Source organism: Callorhinchus milii, unplaced genomic scaffold (assembly GCF_018977255.1).
Source record: "Callorhinchus milii isolate IMCB2004 unplaced genomic scaffold, IMCB_Cmil_1.0 Scaffold389, whole genome shotgun sequence".
NCBI lineage: Eukaryota > Metazoa > Chordata > Chondrichthyes > Chimaeriformes > Callorhinchidae > Callorhinchus > Callorhinchus milii.
Window position 1 is genome coordinate 1 of NW_024705130.1, and position 23,343 is coordinate 23,343.

General features: G+C 45.2%; 1 protein-coding gene across 1 annotated transcript in view; it reads right to left on the reverse strand.

Annotated features, from left to right (window-relative positions):
* Positions 1 to 9,197: 9,197 nt before the first annotated feature.
* LOC121852075 (centrosomal protein of 120 kDa-like) overlaps positions 9,198 to 23,343 on the reverse strand; it is a 31,903-nt gene continuing 17,757 nt past the window's right edge. Inside the window, exons 12-21 of the mRNA XM_042346186.1 lie at positions 22,872 to 22,967; positions 22,187 to 22,190; positions 21,860 to 21,991; positions 20,825 to 20,914; positions 19,408 to 19,500; positions 18,659 to 18,820; positions 16,302 to 16,424; positions 15,631 to 15,729; positions 11,300 to 11,445; positions 9,198 to 9,525 (exon numbers count right to left, since the gene is read on the reverse strand). Coding sequence (XP_042202120.1) covers positions 9,198 to 9,525; positions 11,300 to 11,445; positions 15,631 to 15,729; positions 16,302 to 16,424; positions 18,659 to 18,820; positions 19,408 to 19,500; positions 20,825 to 20,914; positions 21,860 to 21,991; positions 22,187 to 22,190; positions 22,872 to 22,967 — 1,273 coding nt within the window. The remainder of the gene's footprint in view (positions 9,526 to 11,299; positions 11,446 to 15,630; positions 15,730 to 16,301; positions 16,425 to 18,658; positions 18,821 to 19,407; positions 19,501 to 20,824; positions 20,915 to 21,859; positions 21,992 to 22,186; positions 22,191 to 22,871; positions 22,968 to 23,343) is intronic.

A 23,343-nucleotide genomic window follows, 5' to 3' on the forward strand; every position in this document is an offset into this window, starting at 1 on the left:
GCGCTGTGACAGAGCCAGACTTAAATGGCCGTGCAAGAGTCTAGACTCCATAAAACTACATCCTTCCTGCCACCTTTTTTTTTTCTTCTGCCCATGTCAGGGCAGTCCGTGAGCTAACGGTGCTCATTCATCAAGCAGGGCTTAGCAAGACTGGGTGGTGGGGGGGGGGTGCAATGTGTTCCTAAGTAAGGTTATATACTGCAGCGGGCGTATAGATCTACGAAGCTGTTCCTAATCTGGTTGATTGATTCTTTCCACTAGCCAGATATGGTAATAATATGCAATCAGCAAGTGGTTTACACGCAATTTTTCTCCATGCCAAGATTGTTTTACAGGGCTTCTGTAACAGTGTCCTGTAAAAGTCGGCTGGATTTGCTTTTTGTGTTTTACTTTTTTTGATGTACAACTTCATATGATACACTTTAATCAGCGGGGAAAAACTATATTCTGCAGTTGAAGGCCGCTTTCCGGATTTGTAAAACACTGGGAGAAATGTGGTCCATATTAGCCCTTGAATGATTTTGGCCTTAAACCCAATTACAAAAAATAATGGTATTTTAACAAAGATAACTTTCATAAGGGTTCTTTATTTTCCTAGTTTTAGTCATGATAATTATGCCCATTATGTAATACAGTAATACATCTTGAATTGCTGAATGTTAATAAATACACACTGAGCCTCAGTGTTAGAGGGTACTGGCGGAGCCGAAGAAATCACTAAATAATCTGAACTGCATTCAAAGATTTAATTCGTAGCAGCAACCCACAGAGATACATTACCTGCTGCGTATAGTTTTTTTGGTTGGTGTATGAACGGTTGTGCCTCTATGCTCCTGTGCCCGACAATGCACTGCAGTTCACGCACGCGCTATTGTAACGTTGCAGTTTTTAAACGTCTACAAGGAGAGATTTTGTGGGCGTTCGGATGCCGATTCCGGTACAAAATACCTCGCAGAGGCAGCGCGACCCCCGGCCCGCATTTGGGAAATTTTGTTTAAAATTGGCTCAGTTTTGTTAAAGTTGCTTTGTCGGTCCCAATTATCAACTCACTTCCCCCCCCCCCCCCGAATGTCCTTCCTTTATTTTTTGGGCACACACACATACACACAGACGCGTCGAGCAACACTCCGACACTGCTTTGTGCCAAGCAACAACATTTTTAGATGTTTCTCAGCCCGACCGTCGAGCGCGCACATTTATCTTCCGCCAAAATATTTAATCGCCCTAAGAATGGGCCCGTCTGGTTAGGAAATGTGGTAACAGAAGAAGAAAAGCAGCATTATTTAGCTCGCAAAAATGTACCAAGATTGCTGGCAGGAAGGAGAGAAAATGTTATATACGGACATAACTTGAGATTAGGGCAGCGTTAGTTACTGTAAATTACGATTTTGTGTACTTTTTTTTTGTCCGCCCGTTTGGTCGAAAGTCTGTTGAGAATTTTTCTGAGTGCGACGTCGTTTCGCTACTTCGTATTTCTGTTACTCTCGAGTGTTTTCCTTTGCTTCGGCCCGACCGTGTTGTGTTTTTTTTGCGATCAAAGCGCTGGCCGAGAATCATTCGTCACGTAAAGGGCGTTCAATCAACGCACCTCCACGTTCAATAAGAAACACATGGGAAGAGTTTATGTTTGTTTGCCTGAATGCCCAAAAATAACTCTCCTCGATGATAAATGCCTTCTGCGAGGAATTACTGCTCCAATTAATCACTTGTAAACCAACAGGCATAATATTTTTCTTCATTTAGATTTTGCGCGAGAAATCAAACATTTATGTACAAAAATATTATGGAAACGCAAAACGGTTTAAGGGCACACTTTGTGTGTGTGTGTGTGTGCAGATATACATACATACATACGTGGGTGCAAACTAAAATGTACTTGACAATTTTAAAAAGAACGCTGCGTCAAAAGCAAACATCACATATTATTTACATTACTCATCGCTTTCTTAAGCAGCATTTCTGTAAAAAAAAAATTCATGAGCAGGTCAAATGCTGCACTGTCAATATAAAAACACAACCCCACATCGAACGCACGCCGATCTGCATCACTCGTGTTCACAGGCGAGTGCACTTTGAGTCGGCATGTCTTCTTTGCAAAAGAGATCCGATTAAATACGAATAAAGGTAATTTTCTCAATTTGCTGTCTGTTACCTGGGATTCCTTGTCAGGACAAGTGTAATTAATTTACTTACAATACACATACCTGTGTTTTGTTTCCCCATGGAAGTACGCGCATATGTAATATAGCGCGCGCACTGAAGCAGAGGTCACGTACCACTGATTTACACTGGAAAGTTTTTTTTTTGCAACGTTTCTCGGGAGAGCTGTAAATGTGGAAGGTTTTGAGAAGTAAGAAAAGGGCTGGTGATTCCGTCTGATCGTTATCTTAACCGTTCACGAGCCCGCATACAACCGCCGTTTGTACAATACAAATTTATTCACAACACTAGTTTGTACAGCTTAGCAAACGCATTTTTGCATTTTGAAGTAAGGTAAAGTGTGAGCAGAAATAACGGGTACAGACATTCTCTGTTGGGTTCTGTACAGGTACACTGGTTTTGGCTACAACTTTTCTCTTGGCAAACTGACACCATTTTGTGCTTCCGCTTTTGCATTTAATACAGCAGTAAAATTAACACACACAGAAAAAAAACATCGTCTAAGTCCTTGACACAGAAGTGTTCATCAAACAAGAAAATAAAATCACTATAAATACCGTCGTATATATATATATTAATTCAGTCCTGGATGAAGCTATAAATGGCGTGAACGCGGGTTAAAAGGTGTGGGTGTTTTATGTGATCGAGCCACTCACAGAGTTAAGTTAAGGTTGCATGCAATCTGCTACACTGCTAGGGCAATGATTAAACTGTCACGTAGAACACCCGGGCAACTCCAGTGATTCAATCAGCTCAGCCCAATCGTCCCATTGACAAAGTCTTTCCCACCCCAGTGACAAATAAATAAATAATGTCCTCCGTGTCGACGAGGATCGATCCCACGGCTCGCCGGAGCGTTGTCTCGGCCCTGCTCGCTCTCTTCATTTTTTCCTCTTCCTCCCGCCCCCCCCAACCAACCACCACCACCACCACCCCAACCTCTCGTCTCCTCTCCCGTTCTCCTTGTGCTTAGTTCGATGGCACTGATTGAAAAGTGTTGGCGATGAGGATCTTTGTTGTCCGCCGTAAGTGCCGGCGACGTTTTAATCAGGGCGTTTAATTCCTGCCCGGTGGGCGGGGTGGGGGGTGGCCTTCCCCCCCCCTCCCTCCGTCAGTCAATCCACCTCGATCGATTCTCCGCAGTCGGCCGGGGCCTTGCATTCGTTGGGCGTGCGCTGGTGGCGGCTCAGCTGCGTGGCCTGCGTGAAGCTTTGCTCGCATCGCTCGCACCTGCCACGGGGAGGGGGGGATGAGAACGGCCGTTTCTTAATTCATCATCATCGTCGTTATTATTGTTGTTGTTATTCATGCTATGCTTGTGTACCCAGAATGTCTCACTTGAGTCTCATGCCTCTCTCTTTCTGGGAGGGGCCTGTTTCAGTAGGTGGAGGGGGTGTTGAGGGAAGCGATTGTTGCTGTGCACAATCCCAATTGAGTATTGTTTCAAATTTGGCAAATTGGACTATGACGCCGGAACATAATGGCCTCTTGTTGTGAATGACATCTCGAGATGTTTGACATCCGATGCGAAGCAGACGGCTTCAACCACGAACCTTGGCAACATGCAGCAAATGGGCTCCCGCTCGGTCATGTCACTGCCCCATTAAAAAAAGAGAGTAAAAAAATGGCGCAATTCACACGTGGTTGGTGAAAAATAGCGAGAGGAATTGTCCCACACATTCTCAAATATGGAACAAAAAACCGACGAGTGCGTCAAGAAGCGCGGGGAGATGAATGCGCGCGTGGAATTGCACCAGGAGGCAGAAGGAGAAGTGTGTGGATTGGAGAAGACACGAACGTTACAGACATCATATTGCACGTTCAGTGAAGTAAAGAGGCCTTGGGCAGGACACGTCGCTCTAAGGGATGATGGCCGGTGGTCAAGACGACTCTCGGAGTGGTAGCCAAAAGAGAGAATAATAAAATAGGCTTGTGCACACGGCTCCCCGAGGGCTTGCGGCATCGTAGGACAGCGAAAAGATGGCTATGGCTTTGAGAAGCCTTTACCCATCAGGGAGTCAATCATGGATGATAACGATGGTCGTATACGCACGCAGAGCTCTGCTCAAACTCATTCGCATCGATGGCAACTGTTTAGACACTTTAAACAGGTTTTAAGTCGCCACCTGTGTTTGCGAGGTTTATCCATATACAGCATCGGGTGGTCGCGGTGTATCGCTGTTGGCTTGAGCAGGTGGTGTTGTGTCACAGAGAAGGCTTTGGGTTTAGGTTATCTGCCTACGCGTAAGCCTATAAATGTGGATGCTATTCTTGCAGCCAGGTAACACGTGCACGCGGACTCGCGTGACTAAAGCCATCACACCTGCCGTGCCAGCCTCTGGGCAGAGCAAGCCCAATGCGTTATCAACGGCGGCACTCGCAACTTTGGGGAAAAGAGGAGCGGCCGTCGAACGGGTCATTGGCGACTGTCATTGTCACGGGCGTACGAACGCAGGGCGAGAAAATCTGCGAACTGTGCACGCGCGTTTTTAGTCCTGTAACGCATTTTTTATACATTTTTTTTTTTACAAATTTAAATTGAACGGGAGACCTTGTTTTATTTTTTAGTAGCTCTCAATACTGCTCGCTCTGAACTCGGTTACCTCCGTTTTAATCCTGGCCGTGGTGGTTAACATCAGCGGCAAATGCTGACCAAAGCAGTCCGGCACTCCTTACCCTCCCCCCTACCACCCTTCATCTTTTTACCAACATCCGAATCTGATTATATACTGGAGGAATCCAATGAGCTATCGAGCTCTCATTCACATGCACTGACCAGTGTAGTGAAGGATGGTCAAAGAGCCCTCATGACCGACACGGCGTAGGGAGTCTTCATCCAGCTGTGGACTCACAGGAGTTTGCGTTTCGTTTTTGAGTTCATTTCATTTGTTAATCCCGTTTGGCCAATTGCCCAGTTCGAAGGGAGCTCGGTGGAGATGCGTGGTGCGTGAGCAGCTGGGCTGTACTTACAAGACCAGAGACAAACGGTGTCAAACAAGAAGGCTTTGACCCCAGCAGTGGAAATTTTTGACGCGAGTGAGATTCCGGGCCACAACCAACATCAGTGGCGAAAATATCTGAACGGATCCCGGGCCTCCTCTAGGTAAATTCTGCTTTACATGAACTCATGCCGCAATGCGTCGCCTAATCCTCAACATTGGGAAGACAAAGGTGGTCAGGCGTGGTTTAATAGCCATTCCAGCCCATCAAGCGCTGTTCCTGCCCTCTTAGGTGCTTGCTAACAGCACTTGCCCCACACATCTGCGAAGGCCATGCGGGAGGTCTTTGTCATTGCACTGTGGTACAGGTATATTTGTGAAGTGTAGCTTCACCCTGAAAAGTCTTGTTGGGTGTACATTGTATTAGGTGACTCCAGCGAAATGTACCCATCACGCTGCTGCACAATGGGCCAACTCCGGAATGTAATGTTGCAGGAAATGCAAACCTTGCTTTGCCGCAATTTCATAATCAAGAGACACCGGGAGTTCATTGAGCACGTTGGTGTGCGTCAGCGTGCGCAGAGTTGTGTTTCAGTGAAACAAAAGACTGATTGGGTGTGCAAGGAAATGCACTCCTTTTGAAAACAGAATTTCCTTATAAATGGGATTAATTTGAAACCGTATCTTTGTTGTCACGCAGGGAAAATTTAGGTACAACATTTGTTGTCTCGGCAGAATGCCACCGTTTCCAAGCCGCACCATTAACTACTTATTTATTCCCGCTAGTGGGGGAGATACATTCTGGGTAAGTATAATAGTTCTGAAGTGGAAAATGTGGTGGAGAAAAGCGCAGTGCTCACACGTTCGCTGCAAATTCCATAAAACGGAAACCCCCGCGGACAAACGTGCCATATCACTCCATCTGCCGTGTCAACGCGCCCGTTCTTACGCCACGCTTTTTACGTTACATTTCTACCACCCTCGGAGCGTTTTGACACGGAGATTAAAACGGTTGCACACTTATCAGCACGGTGTGAAAACAGGGCCCGGCGCCAATGCAGAGAAGACGCAACATCATTCCCGGTGAAAGTGGAGCGCGCAAAAGATGGGCTGCCACTTCTGCCTCGGTTCCTGTCGGCTTGTTAGCAACTGTCAGGCTGAGTTTTGGCAATTATTATTCTTTCTATTGCGTATGATTTATTTATCTTTTTGGGCAGCAGACTTTACTTAAAAAAAAAAGTTCAAGTATAAATCAGCAAAGGCAAACATATTTATCGTAATAATTTTAAATTGGGGAAACTGAAAGGTAAAATTATGTCAACAGAGCAAATGCATTTTGGCAGACACTTAATCAAAATGGCCCTAACGAAAGCTCCGCTGGGATGCATTCCCCCTTGTGTTATAGAAATCATAAAATGAAACAGCAGGAGGAAATAGAAACAAATGAACTTTCACATTTCGCCAACTTTAAACTCGTTCCCACCTAAATTACTCCCGAACACCATTTTCTTGAAAACACAAATAATTGTAATTAAAAAATATACATTCAAATGCTTTGTATAAGCTTCTCAGAGGGATAATTGTAAAAATCGCACTTATTGAACCAAATGTGAGTTCAAAAGCTGCACTTATAGTGACAATCCACAAATAAATTCTAAGAATGTTTGTAAATGTATTGGTCCATCAGTTAATTGTTAATGAGTGGGATTTGCATTGTGTAGTCTACTAAAGCATGATCACATGAGTATCCCCACATTTAAATTTAACACAATTCTTCAGAAAGTAAAAGTTTTCCATGTTAGGAACATACATATACCGTGCTGCATTTGCAGGTTAAGAGTCAAAATTTATTCAGGTCGTAATTTCTAAACAGGACAATATTTATCGAGGCTGAAATTTCTGAGTGAAAATAGTACGAGGGCGCAAGATAAACCGCCCTGGACTGGCTCGGCATTTCCTTCATGGATTTATGCGATCGTCTTTAAGGCATCTTTGGGTGGCTCTTAAATCTATCAATGTTTCTTCAGCCCACAGCACTGCCAGGCCATCTATCAGCTCTTCCAGCAGCCATGAGCAGCAGCCCCACAGGGCACACCGAGCCTACGAACGCTGGAAACATGGACGAGCGCTCACTGGCTTTTATCGATGTCGGATTCCCTCACCCAGCGATAGCAAATGCTCGGCGGATAGGACGTCTTGAAGAAAAGTGAAATGCCTGGACTTCACCGAAATGTTTTCTAAAAGTAGATTTTTTTCTTCTAAGTACTTGTGGGCAGCGTTTAGGATCTTCGAAAAGGCTCGTTAGTTATTGTTGACAAAAAAAATGGCCAAGTATCATTTATTTTGTAAAACATTTCTGGAAAAGTAAACAAGGTCATGGGTACAGTCCTGCAATTTCCGGCTCACACCACTGCTGGCGGAAGAGCCTCCATTAGAGGGAGCTCCCATGAGCCTCTCTCCAGGATATTGTTGGCAGACTTTTCACACGATAGTCAAGACTTCTTGGAACTGGACGTACCCACACTTTAACCTACCACAACACTTGACCTGCCCATTGACTAACTGTGGTGTACCACTTACAACAAGCTCAGTGGACAGAGGGAAGGGGGGATTTAAGAAACTTGCCAATTTCTTCATAAATGTTGCGCCAGAAAATCGAACTTGGACAGCAGCAAGCCCAGGTGTGCGAACCATTACACCACGGGCAGGCATCTTGTAAGGAAAGCAGCATTGTAAAATGGTCATGCTCACCTATGAAATGCAATAGGTTATACCAGGGGTCGGCAACCAAAATAACAAGAAGAGCCATTTCTTTCCAATTCGGTACAAAATTCAGTATTTCAAGAGCCGCAATGCATCTGAGTACATACTGTACATACGTACATATCGTCAAGAAGCAGCCCGTAAAGAGCCGCATGCGGCTCCGGAGCCGTAGGTTGCCGACCCCTGGGTTATACAATCAAGGTTGTAAAAGAGTTGCTCTGTAATACAATTAAAACTAAACATTTAAGTTTATTGAAAAATACTTTAAAATTTACAACTCAAGAAGTAAAAAACAACCGAACAACTCGAGATCAAATCAAACACACTCGGGAAAACATCACTTTACAATTCGCACACTTTAAATCCATGAATGTTTAAAATGACAACATTTTAGTGTTTAACTCCCAGTTGTTTGTGTTGATTGAGACGCATAATGCAAAACTAATAATGTAATGCAAAGTGGAACTCAGCCGTTAGATTAATGGCATGTGTTTGTGATAAAAGCTCTTGCAGGGCATAGACATGACCATGTACCAACATCACACACAAACCTCTCTGATTGTGGTAGATAGAAATCACACCTCCTGGAAGTTTTTTTTTCAACAACCTGGAGATATCGCCAAATGAAAACTTTAAATTGATCTGTAAATAACTGCATAGCTACACAACACACGCTTTATCCACGTAAAACAATGTGTTGAATTTAATTATCAATTGAGGGTTAGTGGTCTCAGATTTGGTCCTCAGATGTGCCCCCTCGCACGTGGCAGCCGTGGAAGGGAGGTCTCTTGCCTGTGTAATGCCACGTTTGCACGGCTGTTTTATTGCGGACTCAAGCCGTGCCAGGCTTATCCCAACGCTTCATGGGAACGGCAACTCCTGCTCTACCCCACTCCCACCCTCTCCCCACCCCCCCTCTACGGCCGGAGGGAAGCGATCAAAATAAAAAAAAATTAACAAGGCTTAACGCACGCTTGGGTTAGGTTACGCGATCCCAGTTCTAAGATCTATTATGTTTGTAATTTTAACTGTTTTTATTTTAAAAACAAAAACAAGACCCTGAAGTTGTCCAAAGTGAGAGACACCGATGACTTTCTCCTGTGTCAATTCCGTAACGTCACGACTGGTTCCGCTGTCAGGTCAGGTGACAAGTTTACAAGAGTGCAGCAAAGAAGGAAAGCCGCGTGGTCACCAGCCCACTCCTGGCTCATCCCGGGGGTAAGTCTGCCGCGGGAATTCAGAGCCAATCCCACTTATTACACGGCTTGCTCCCCTCTCCACAGTGAGAAAGACGCTGCTGTTGCTGCTGCCGCCGCCGCCGCTGCCGTGGCCGCCTCAAGTGTGGCTGGTGTGGCTGATGTGGCCGATGTGGCCCGTGGGGCCCGCGTGACCGACGTTTCCGTTGTGCCGCGAGATGGCATCTCGGATCTGCCGGTCGAGCTCTACGATGATGCGGTCGTCGTGCGTGTAGACGCCCGTGCGGAGCAGCGTGTCCCTCTCCTCAATGAGGCGCGTGAGGTGCGCGTCGTGGCTCTCCTCGGCGGCGCCGTCGCTCCCGTGCCCCCCGATGGCTGCACGCGGGGCAGCACCGGCGGCAGCGGTGTCGAGCAGCAGCTGGGCTGGCTTCGGTCCAGGCTCCTTCTGCTGCTCCTGAAGTTTTAGTCTGCGGGCAGATGTGAGCACCGTAAATGTCAAGCCCAAGTCACACAAGGTTTGTACGCGACTCTGTTTTTTGTGAAATAGCAGGTGAAAGATAAAGGTGGAGCCCTGCAATTGCTTGTCTAAGCCACTGCTGCTGGTAGAAGGGGCCTCCACTTGAGGGAGCTTGAGAGAGGCCCTAATGAGAGCATTTGACCTCCTCTACCACATTTATATATTATTAACATAAGAAAACTACATTGTATGTACACATATCACCATTGCATATATACCAGATGTCAACATTTACAAGACTGATATTAGCATTTTACAAAAAATGTTGACCATCAAACGTTAATGTTATTTTGAAGCCTGAGATTTATGCACCTATTAGAAAATTGTATTGATGTCATGCGATATCGTATTAAAATAGAGGCTTTGCATTCTTTTAACTTCCGTTTTTCAGAAAATATACTAGCCGCCCCACGTGTACGTACTGTATCTACACGTAAGAGTTATGGTCTCGAGTTAAATATAGGCAACGTTTGAGCTCAATGACTTCAGCTCTGCGCCAAAATCATTAACGCAGCCATTCCCCGCACCGCGGGTCATGACCCACTGATAGGCTTGGCTTTTCTGGGTTGAGAAAGTCATGATTTACGTGGTGACTTAGAAGAAGCGTGAAAACAAACAGCTGACTGAGGACGCAGTGTGAAAAGGCAGCGCCGCCTCACAAAGGAAGTTCGTAGGCGAGGACCGAACAAAGTTCGAGAACAAATTGCCGTACGCAATTCAGGGGGTGAGGCGCAAACCCCCCTCTCTCCTCCCTACCACTTCTCATGCACGCATTCTTTGTATGCATTCGCAAATTTTAGCTGCCCTTTTACACGTCTAAGGACGTAGTTCAGAATGTATGCGGCTGTCTGCAAGTCCCAGGAGGAATGTCTAGCGAGCACAGGAACAGGACTGCCTTTATTGAATAATGGTTTTAGCAACACGAGCATTCCTTGAAAGTTGGCTTAACAGGTTACAACGGGAAGGTGCCAATTTCTCTTTTTTAGTCATGCCCCATTACCAAGCTCTGCCAAAGCTGCCAAACTTGCTCTACAAAACTATTTTATTATCCGTCCCGGGGATCCGACGCACTGCGGACTCTGCCTGCGAATTCTCACTTGTAGTCTGCTGGCAATCCATCCCGAAACGAGACCCACGCATCAAACCTGATTAAAGCAGACACTGGACAGCGGGTCTCGGTGGCCAATTAGTCTCCGGACAAGAAAGCACATGGCCAGACACTGTGAGCTACACGGTAGTTTCAGCAGGAAGGAGGGTAAAAAGGCAGAGCATGTAGCGTTACAGAGCCACCCAGGGAAATTGAAGCGATTACAAATTTGCCGTGCAGTCATTGAAGCGATAGCTCGTTGAAATATTGAAAACTGCAGCGAAGGTTTCGCAATGAAAACATTTACAACTGTATAGAGGGTGGAAAATTTGAGCCGATAATTTATGCAAGCGAGGCATACCGTCTGCTTATTTGTTTTATATTTCCCGAGCTAGGTCTTAAGAAGCCCATTGATGCGAGGTGAAGAGGGGTGGTGGTGGGGGGGATCAGAGTAGATGGAAGGCTCTTGAGAACTCTATACCACCGGGTGTCCAGGGCAGATGCATTGTGCGCGAGTACCAGTCTAAGTACGTTTGCAGTGGTATGATGGTTTGATCACAGCGACCTGGGTACATAGGTAGTGATCTATGCTCAGTGGACACGTAATCCTCCGGAGGAAATAAAGGGAAGAGCTCACCTGTTGAGGTCATTCTTGATGCCTTCCAGCTCTTGGCGGTCGGACCTCACTACCTCCTTCTCCTCGGCCGCCAGGTACCGCAGTCTCATGTGCTCCAGCTCCGTCTGCTGCTTGTGTAGCCTCGCCAGAGCATTCTCCTGCTCCCTCTAGGGCGACGGGTACAAGGAACACACCAGCAGGTGTCCAGAGCTGAGTAGCAGATGCAAGGGTGAGTGTTTGCTAGCGCTGCACTGCTCTACGAATCCGGCGACCTGAGTTCAATTCCCACTTACAACCAATAACAGTGGAGAATATCTGAACCTGTCCTGGGCCTCCTAAGGCAACTCAGCCTTAAATGAGAACCTGGTGCAGTGTGTAAACATCAGCACTGGGGTAACAACAAAGACGGCCAGGCATGGTGTTGGCCACCCATACCCTTGTGTGCCCTGCCGCCTTAATAGGCACTCACTAACGGTACTTGCATCGTTACACTACCTCTGTAACAATGCATTGATCACAAATGATTCATACAATCGTAAAACACGCATATAATCGTGGAAGCAAGATCGATCATTTACAATTCATGAAAATAATATGCTGAAGGTACATTTGGCTAATGTTGTAAACAAAACTGGTAAAATGAGGCAAAAATAGGATTTAATCTTTAATCAGATCACGTTTTGGAATCATAACGATGCATCGAAATCTGAAGAGGATTGAATTGAGGGGTTGAATCGTTTGAAGCCGAATGGGCTGCGCAGTTCATTCCACGATGAATAATAGGAATTATATTTTTAACTGCACTGGAGCGCTTACGCCGGCTGGCTGGGCATGGTGCTGGTCCACCCACCCATTCAAAGTGCCACATCACCATTTATAGGACTTTGCTAACAGTGCTTGTCCCAATGATCGTGTCTGCATGTGCGCGGAGTCATTCATTACTTGAAACTGTGCTTGCAGTCTATCGTATACAATCGTTCATGATATACTTTTGGTTTATAAAACAAATGCACTTTGATAGGGCAAAAAAAAAGTGATGACACTTTTCCATTACAGTGTGATTGGGATTGGTTAAGAAGACCTCTGCGGGAAATACGTGTACAAGTGATAGTCTATTCTTCGTCTTAAGCCTCACCTTACCATATTAATAAAAAGTATGCGGCCCTTGCCCCACCACCTTCTCCAACCATTATATAAACGGAGTGGTAGCTCCTGCAATCTCTCATTTACTTGATACAGCTGTCGTGGCTGTGACGGTACCACCTGAAGACGGAAGCTTGTGTTGCCTCCGAAACGTCGTGATTTTTATTTTATTTTTTAATGTTTTTACCTACGTGACTTTACCGAAAAAACCTAAGAATATGAATCATTGCAGTCACGAAAGCTTCAAATCTAGAAGTGATAGCTACTTGCCTGCTCCACTGAATACATGAATGCATGTTCCCGAGACGTATTCACAAGTGAAAGAATAGGAGCATGTTCAGCACATAACATGGATGAAGAAATTATAATTTTAAACTTTAACATTTCCTATTTTTTTTTCTTCTTCATTTAAGCAAACATGTAAAATCCACTCGCACACATCATGTATTTAATTACATGCAAAAAATAACAGAATTAAATTTCAGGGCGACTATCAAAGAGGGCTGCGGCAACACGCGCCGATCACTCAGCCCTGCCGTCAGGCCTTGGCTTGGTTCCCGAGGCCGTCCTGGGCAAGGATAATGGATAGGTGAGACAAACGATTGTTTTAGAGGTTTTGAGATGGTCAGGCGGTGGTGTTAACATAAAAAAGGAGAAAGCCTCCTGGGTTTAATCTGTGTGCACGCTGCTTCCTCGATCGTGACCTCTGCAACGCTCAGCATGCGCATGCACACGTAAGCTGAATTACAGGGGCGGGCGGCGCTGCCGGAGTGCGAGCTTTCGTTTATTTAAAATGCGCTAAAAGAGATGCGAGACGAAATTTACATCGCCATCGCTGCCATCCAAACAGCCATGTTTTAGGAACTGCCATTGAACTTTGATGTTTTAGACAGCGAGCAACGGAAATTTAAGTCTGCTTATAAGATTCCGTTATGCTGGAATTAGTTTAATACTTACATAATCTATACATGAAACAGTGTTCATGAATAACAAAAGGGTGGGGGGGGGGAAGCACGATAATTTAAACAAGTCTGGCCAAAAACAACTGTCGAGGAAGTTAAATCAAGGACGAGACGTAAAATATGACGATGTAATGAAGACGTTGAGTTTTTACTTTATATCAGGGTCTCTAAAAAATTCGAGAAAATGGAATGTGGTGTATGCGATTTTAAAACCATGTGGTTCATATCCCCATGCATTTTGGTGGCATCTGACCAAGTGCCCTGCGTTGTCAGTAATAAAGCCGAGGAAATTTACAGCCTCAATCGTCCCTCCTCCGTGATCTGTTAGCACTGCTAGTCTGCGAGTTTGCAAAAAAATGTAAACGTGAGCGAGCCAACATATTTCTTCCCGACAGAAAAACGTTTCGAATTTGGCAACGGCCACGGCAAAACCAGCTGGGATGAACAACAGACCCAATTTTTTTTTTGTTGCAAAGAAGACACGTTCAGAAGGTCATTGGTCCCAGAGAACGTGAAATGTTCTGCACTGGCAAGCACGCGTCACTATATCATTGTTATAATACCCTGTGTAAACATCATGCTATTAGACTAAACAGATTTGAGTGGGACGCACTCACGTTTTAAATTCTAATGTGAGAATAAAAAGCTTGAACGTGGCAGCCCCGATGTTCGTCCAGAACAAAGTGCGCGTATGCATGCTAGGGATGTGCTTGTGTTATTGGGATTGCACGACTCTGCGAGAGATCCGAATGGATGCTTTGTCTCGTGACATGACGCCGATGGCACAATCGGTATACAATTGGGTGAAAATTACAACAAAGAGAAAATAAAGGGCTGTATATAGAAAATATGAACAACACTGTTGAGGCAAACACACTATTTAGTTGTGATGTGGGTCAGGTGACCAGAAGTGGTGGCATTTACTATTAGGATAGCTCACAAACGCTTGGCAGTGCAATGTGCATATGACCATGGTACTGTCAATTAATTATTTGAGTTCAAATCCCCATCAGTCTGATGGAGAGGTAGGACATTCTGAGTACTTAAGCACACATTTTTGTATATATATAAAGGGGGCCAACAGCCATTCTGCCTTGCTAATGGTTTTAGGAATTCATAAGCGGAACTATGTACATCAACCACAAAAGGTGAAAGCTTCAGCTCTGAGGGTCATCTGCATGCGACCCTGTGTCCAGATAGGGAAACTGTGACCCTCCCTAACCCGACCGTTGTTGGAAACCAGCCACAGCATCCACAACCCCCAACTGATCTCCCACAACATATGTGCTCTATGGACAGCATCCAGGCCTATTGTGCATATCGTATGTGTTGGGAGCATTCCAAATTATAAACAAGCTGTGTTTAATAACGCATAATGCCACACACCAGAAAAAAGGCTAGGTTTCTCGCTGTCGTTAATTTAACCATAATTAATCCTTATGCAATGTAAGGATATATGTACAATATGCTAATGGTAAGTGCAATTATTAACCTTTTTTTTACTGTAACGTTTTTGTTCAACGGTCTACTGAACCATGTAGTTTCACTCGTTTAGTCGCCTATTACATGTTTTTATTTTCCTTGTAATGCAGCGTTACTGACAAATGTGTCTTTTGTTATTTGTGCATTTGCACCCACTGCCAACGCAGCATCACCCAAATAATTAGTTTAGTCATAGTGATCACCGAATGACTGAGCCACAAAGCAATATTGTAACAGTCGAGTGCTGCCAACAGCTGTAAGATGTCACGTCTAGGTCGGCTGCTGTTGGGTTCTGATGGCACCTGATGTGATAGATTTGTACAAGGGAGAATGGGAATCTGGACAGGAACACACAGCGAGTGGGGTTAGGGTTAGTGCGCGCTTGCGGAGGAGGATATCCCACACACGACGAACCTCAGCGCTGAGTGGCTCCTGATCTGGATGGGTTTACCATTCCAGCCGTAAACAAAGATGTTCCGTTTTTTTTATAACTGGTGTATTTGGCTGCTCATTAAGGCCATCTGTGCTGCCACGTCAATTACCGGTAAGCGAGACAAATCCTTGATTCATTTGGCACTTTAAGAAATACACAAATGCTTCGTGTGCATTTACTTATTTATTTGTGAGCACATCCAACGCAGTTGCCTATTTGGACGATTGAAACATTTTGCCAAGGCGTGTGGCTGAGGTGGAGTACAGTGGGTAAAAGATGAATGGCTTTGAATGAAAAATAAGACTGTGCAATGTCGGATGGAGCATCTGTACCTGCTTAATCCTGGCCAGTTCCTTCAGCGCACGACCCCATTGCTGTTTGTAATGAAGCTTGGACTTGAGGGCTGAATCCAGCTTACGTTCCAGCTCAACCTGTGCAGGAAAAACATGGCGATTAGCCGAGCGATGGCATTTTGGAAACATCGACAACCAAACACACTAAACCTGAGTGTTTGTTGAGTATGAAGACATTTGCACGTGGCACTAGAATTGCGACTTCGGCACTGATGGGGGTTAAATCTCATGATAGAAAAAAGCGCCAAGGTGTGCCCCTCCCACAGGTGGCTCGGGCTAACACTTAAACCAGCATACGCTGTCAAATCTCTAAAGGCAAGGTCACCACTAGCAGCGCACGTTGTAGACTGACGCAATCGGTGAACATGAGCAAATTCATATACGTTTAGACAATTAAAGTCCAAAAAACAACAGAGGGCAAGATCACCACGAGCAGATCACGTGGCGGACTGATACAATCAGTGAACCCGTGCTCTTGGGAGCAGAAACGTGCTCTACCAGTGGCAACGTTGCACACTTTGTTTTTCAGAATAACATTTTCCAAAACAAATATTGTACAAAAAAAATATTTTAAAAATATCTTTAAAAAACATTTCAAAGCCACCCGTTGAATAAATATTTTCACCCGTCGCCTCTGGTCACTCTCTTACCTTCTCCAGGTTGAGCAGGTTGATCTCGGACTGAAGACGGACTTCTGGCTTGACGTTTTGCTGCTCGCGGTACTGCTGGAACTCTCGCTCCAGCGCCTTATGCCTTTGCTCAGCCTCTCGCAGCTGCACTCGCATGCACGCAGCGAGGAAGTCAGGTGCTGCGCAAGCGGTTGAACGGAAAGTGAGGCTGCAAGTGTTTAGTGAACTATTGAGGGGGTTTTCTCCGTTGCGTTGCATGACTCTCCAGCGGGTTCCCCTGTCGCAATGCGTGTTGTTTGCACGATGTCCGACGTTTCCAGCGCATGCAGCCAAATGTCAGACATTATGCCGAACAGCACGCGGGAGAACCCGAAAACACATGGGAGAGCTATGAGTACGAGGCGTGTTTGCGATTGAGTATGGGTGGAATTTTAAACTGTGACCATTTAATTCGTTGCGATTCACATCAGAAGGTGATGAACAGGAAACCACCGGGATGGGGTCGGACAGGCATTAATAGGTGGTCCAATTGGTAACCAGCGAGCGAAGGACTGTGTAGTGGACTTGGAGATGGCCCAGAACACAAATGAGTGGATAAAAAGTACGAGGAAGGCAGTAGACCCCACATGAGTGTTAATAATGCCAAGAAGAAGAATTTATTTGTTGCAAGAGATCAGGCACTGACATTTTTTAAATTAATCATATGCATATTTTTTATGGGAAATTATTTTCAATATTGTTCTCGATCTTGTCATGATAACAATGCCACGACTTCCCGGCAAATGCAAATTTTTATGTTTAAAAATGTGCTAGATATGTTTCATTATCGATTGATGCTGTGCCAACCAATTAGTCTTTCCATAAAACATTGCATTGATTATTGTGCCGAATAATGTGGAGTTTGCATTCACTTAAAGATCCATGCCCATGGCAAAAGCAAATTCCATTTTCTGAACCCTATACCAATCCCAGCATTGACATCAATTTATGATATTTTCCGTGCAGCTGTGTAAAGCTTATGAATTTGTACTAAATCCTTTTGATTTAAATCGTACATTAGAATGGATTAAGGACGAAGGCACAGCATTAAAAGTGACTGTACGTTACATTCGTGTGGTAATTGTGTCGATGTAACTTAAAACCTTCTCTGAATTTTACACTGTTGATTTTTCGATGCTTTAATTTGACATTGCAATGCTCTTTGTTTCTCGTGAGCCAAGCAGAGTTTTGCAGCAAGTGAGGTGGCTGACCGGGTAGCTCAGGAGACTAATATGTCAGACTACTGAGACAGTGCTGCTGAGATCGGGTGTCCAAATCTGGGCAGCCACCCATGATTAAATTGCATTTTCAAGTGGAGTGAGTTTATGGTCTCAAAAAAAAAAGTACCCCAAAAAGGTAAAGATGCAGCTGCTAAAACTGCTTGCTCAAGCCACTGCTGGTGGTAGGGATTCCACGAGATGGAGCTCAAGAGGGCCCCTCTTCAGAGGGTATTTTGCCTACTCTTCCACGCTGGCTAGAAATCTTGAAAAATATGTGAATACCCACACTTCAACCCACCACACGTGACCTGGACACACCTGACTGTGGTATATACATTTTTTACACATACGGAGAGAATTAGATTTTCAACGAGTAAGAAACTAATTTGAGCAATCTAACAGCAGCTGCACAGCCAAGGAACAACTTCAGTGACTGCAAAGAATGCGGAAACACCTAGGCTTGTGGAACAAGCAGCAACAGCGCAGACTGGTGTGCGCGAACCAGCGAGCATGTACACACCTCAGTGCGCACATGTGTATGTGGGGATGATTGAGCACACTGGCACGTGGACGCAGGTAAGTGCAACTGCATGAGAGTATGGGCGGGCTCACGTGGTACGTAATTGAGCGCATCAGCGTGAGTGCATAGGCCAGTTTACCTGCGCATGCAAGTGGGTGAGCGAAACTAAGTAAATGCGTTTATGCAGGCACGTGCGTATGCAAGCTCACCCACGTGAATGCATTTAAAAAAAGAATAAACTATTTTTATTTTACCAGGTAAGGCCCACTGAGCTATATAGCTTTTTTTCAGAAGCGACTTGGCCACAAATGATGAGCTCAACCAAGTGGCTCATCTTGTGGAAATTTATTGCAGCCAAATACTCTCAACGAATGTTTCTACATGTGGAGGGAAACATCGGAAGACCCGGAGAAAAATCTCTGCGACCATGGGAAGAGAGGTACACAATCTCCAAATATACAACAGGCGTCAGGGCCGGGATCAAACCCACGCGGCCTCCTGTCTACCAGGCGAGGTCGTTGTATGTATGCATGTTGAACTTCTTTCTAAAGAAATTAGTTTTCAATCTAAGTTTCAGATGAACACGAGGGCACGCTCACCTGCGTGAGTGAGTGGCCGCGCGCCTCCTCCATCTGCGCCAACTTGAGCCGCTCCAGCTCGATCTGGTGACTGCAGTCCTCGTGCGCACGGCGCACGCGGTCCGCCGCCTCCAACTGCGCACGCTGCCGCTCCCCCTCCAGCTCCCGCTGCAGCTGCCGGAGCTGCAGAGCGCGGGACAAAGGGGTGAGCGAGGATCGCTCAATCGCTCACTCACTCGGCGCAGAGAGCGAGGATCGCTTGCTCATTCATACGGCACTTCCGTGGCCTCGCGGCGTTCCGAACAGAAATCCGCCCTGGCCACTTTTATTGACTTTTTGTAGCCCTGACAGGCGATGCTGATGATGCCATTCACCGAGGAAAGTCTCCGTGTGTCTCAGGACTTTTTTCAGGAGAGTCCTGCATTGTTGGGATGCTTGACCAATTATCTTCGCGAGTGTTACGCAAGTTAACTGGAGTGCCAAGATAAAGGCAGATAAATCCCAGTTTACAGAAAACATTGCTGTTCTACTGTCACTTGGAATTCCTAGTTAGTCTCCCATCCACGGACTAAGAATTCAAGCCTGCTTACCTTTCGAAGTTTTATTAAATCAGGTGCATTTAACACAATATTAATGCAGAAAACAGATAGCATTTTAGCAGTTTGTAAAAAAAAAAAAATCCACGAGGTTATGTTCAGCAGCTGTGTGTGTAAGGGGTGCAACCAAGGGCTGGTTTTATCTACTGTGGATTGCACATCTGTGGCATTCACCTCGTGTTCCCCTGCAACGAGCTCTTTCTCCCGCCTCTCGAGGTCGCACAGCGTTGTCCGCAGTTTTTCTTCAAGAATGGAATACTCTGCAACCTGTCAACACAATTATCTGTCAGTCATTCTGTTCATTACCGAGCACCCCTCACCCCAATGATGAAGCTACCCCACTCTGTGCGATTTTGGCATTTTGTTTACCACTGGTAAACTGTCAGGCGGTGTTACATTTACAAGACTATCCAACGACTGCTCTGTCTATCATTGTGTCAGGATGTCATCAGAGACCGGTCTATTGTCTTTAGACCCTTTCAGAAATGAGTCAGTCCATCTTTTATTGTCCAGAGCCCCCCATTACAGACCGGTCACCTGACCATTAAACCGACCGACTGAACCTAGGACCAATCCTTTATTCCCTTTGTCTTCCACTTGACAAAACACAAACAGTCTCCTCGTTTTCTCCATCACACCTAGCTACATCTCTTAGCTTTTCCAGCACTCTCTGATAGTCAACTTTCACGGGTTCTTCTCGCAGTCCAAGGGTTACGCAACTGTCTCCTGCAGTACGACAGTTAATTGATCACCCAAGTTTCACTTGCATACAGTACAATTGGAAAACACCAATGATGTAACTAGCTTGATTTATGACCAATACACAATTGCTTAAGCGTTGAACTATCCGAGGCACATTTACTAGAAGTGCTTATTCGTCTTAGATGTTCATTTTTATTGAAAGTGACTCACACACGTGTAATCACTTTCTTTTTTATATATATTTCTAAATAATTATCTTTACAACCAAAATGGGATTCACCTATAGCTCCCCGATGCATTTTGGGGTCGCACCACGTGTTGTTCGGCGAGATGCAGAGGTCGCAAACGGGTTTTGATTCCTTACCCGTACCCGTACCCGGCCGCACCAGGGTCGCAAACGGGTACCCGTACCCGTAACCTACCCGATACCCGGCTACCCGTACCCGGCCGGGTATCGGGTAGGGTACGGGTACCCGATTGCGACCTCTGGGATGAATCCATGTTGCAGGCGCGGGTGGGTTGATTCTAGGAACTTGAATTGTGAGAAGAGACAAGACGTTGGGAAATGAGTGACAAACGGTTACTCACCAGTGACTCACGGCCTACCCGTACCCGGCCGCACCAGGGTCGCAAACGGGTACCCGTACCCATACCCGGCCGGGTACGGGTAGCCGGGTATCGGGTAGGGTACGGGTATCGGGTACCCCATTGCGACCTCATGCGAGATGTCCCATGTTTCGCCCCACGTGCCGGGGAGCCTCTTCAGCACGTGGAGCGAAACGTTAGCCAACATGGTGCACAACACACGGGCACAAAACCCAAAAAACACACACAGGAGAGCTACAATGCACAACCGCAAAAACAAACACACACAGTGGGATTCACGTACTTTCTTCTTGACCAAGGCTTCCCTCTCTTTGTCTCTTCTCTTCCACTCCTCCGCCAAGGCCTGCATGTGCACGAGCTCCTTCTGTTTCAGCTGTTAAAAAACAACGATCGGTAATCGCACGCCGCCGAAGATGCAACTGCAATTCATTGCGTCTGTCACAAGCAAAACAACACATAATAATGTGAGAGCACTTGTCATGTGGTTCAATTTGCATACAAAATGTTTAACAAAAAATTAACTAAATTTTTTGACAATACATTTTGAAAATGAAGTTCCTCAACTTAAGTTAGAAATGGCTGTCGTACCGACGTGCCTTAGTAAGCAAGAAGCATTTGTACTTCACGGCTCACAGCTATTGACATTTCTAATTGAGACGCATGGCATTCCTGGGACCTGCCTTAAAGTCTGGTTTGTATTTATAGAGAATAATGCTCATTTAAGAGGCGCTGAGGTTACGAATCAACACAGAAAAACAGGGCAGTTTCTGATTTTTAACAAGGCTACATTCGCAGGTAAACACTTATTCAGTGTCAGAAAAACCCTGCAATGATTACATTTTAGATTTCTGTTATATAATGAAAACCATCAGTGCTGTACCATGTATTTCATTAATGGTTAAGTCATTGGCTGCTGCACTTGATTAACATTTTTAAAAAAATGTGTTCCATGCCCACATTGCATTGCTGCGCAATCACATGCAGACCTATGTGCAGTGATCAATCATCAGATAATCACAGCACACCCAGGTTTTTCCATTCAAAACAGTGCATAATCAGCAACTGTGAAGAACGTTCATTCCAAAAGCTCGATAGCACTATTATAAGTCGGGCAGGGTGACGCACGCTTGCGATCCAAAGCTCTCGAGTGGATTGTGTAGATTTGCGAAATTTCGAAACCTAACCGAGCTATTATCTGCAAGAATCCTTTGCTCTGGTGCGTCAAGATGTGCCGCAAGGGAGGGACGACACAAACAGTAAATTATGATGGTAGCAAAAATGTGTACGATGTGCTGGATATATATGCTAGGTTAGGTACTTGGTTTTCAAATAAGTCCTCCTGTGTCTCCTTCCACATCTCCAGCTCGAGAGCCGCCTGGTACTCCTGGCTCTGCCTGGGCTCCTTGACCACCGCCACGGCGGGGGCCGGCTCGGGCCGGGTACGTGCAGCCTCCCCGAGAGGAATCCGCTCCTCCTGGGGAAGGTAAAGGAACAGCCGTGCAAAATCTTGCTCAGTGCAACTGCTGGCAGAAGATCCTCCAATAAAGGAAGCTCCAGGCAGTCCTTGAGAAAGTTTTTTTTGGCCTACTCTTCCACACTGGCAAAACCTTTCAGAAGAGGTGGGAGTGCCCACATTTTACCCCACCGATCTGCCGATCGTCGAACTGTAGCGGACCGATTAATAATGCTGGGTGGTCAGAGGTGGGGAAATTTTTATAAAATTGCACCATTATTTAAAGTTCCACGTCCAGGGATCGAACCAACAACTTTTGGGTTGTGAATGCCGTGTGTTATACATTACACCATGGCAGCATAGTTAAGTTCATTAATTCATACAATGTTTAAAAAAAATCTTTACAGGATTAAAAATTACTAGGCTTTATATTTACTTTTATAGGAATATGCATTGTTTATTCAATTTAAAATCGAAAGGATTCAAACTATTTCCTTCCAGGATACAAAAACAGTCTTTATATGCTGTGTTAATGCAAGTGCACCTTTTTAAGTCCAAATAAGCTCCATTTGATACATTATATGCAACCAGACAGGTATATTCAGAGCCTACAGTTAAAGCAGAAGTCCAACATACATACACAAGGCCATAGGAAGTGGTCCACCAAATTGTTGCAGACACTATGATTTCTTTTTTTTTACAAAACACAATGTTTTACTGCGTGGAGATCTGCAGTTTGATTTTTTAGGAGATGATAACAATGGTCCATAGGGCCAGAAAGGTTGGGAACCACTGGTGTAATCTCTGGCAATAAAATACCACCCTCTATAGGACATTGATTGCACTGCACCCCACGATGTCACACCAATGTGGTTACCTGCGAGTGCTCTGGATTAAGACCTGCTGGGTCTTCACAGTTCCGCGGTCTTCGAGAGTCATCGTGTAATTTAACTCTGCGATTTTTTCACTCGAGCTGAAGGGAAATGTGCAGAGTTAACAGTTTTTGAATTTCTAACCTTTACAAAGGCGAGATAAGTGTAATTTCTCTATTCTCGTTGTCCGGACACCCCCAACATATTTCGATATGGAAAAGAAACAGCCATAAACATTGAAAAAAATCATGGTATTTTTTTCGTCAGCATTTTTCTCCCTTCAACAAGGTGACATCAATGGCAATGATGAAACATTAGGCTCAATAGTCAGTATATGCGGAGCTTTAATATAACCTTAAGGCAATAGAACTCCCCTATCCGTGTCGAAGCGGGTGGGGCCAACTTCATGGATACCAATCTGTAATCTAACCAATAAGCTCAGGGAGAACCATTTGCTCGTAGCCCAACCCCAACTTC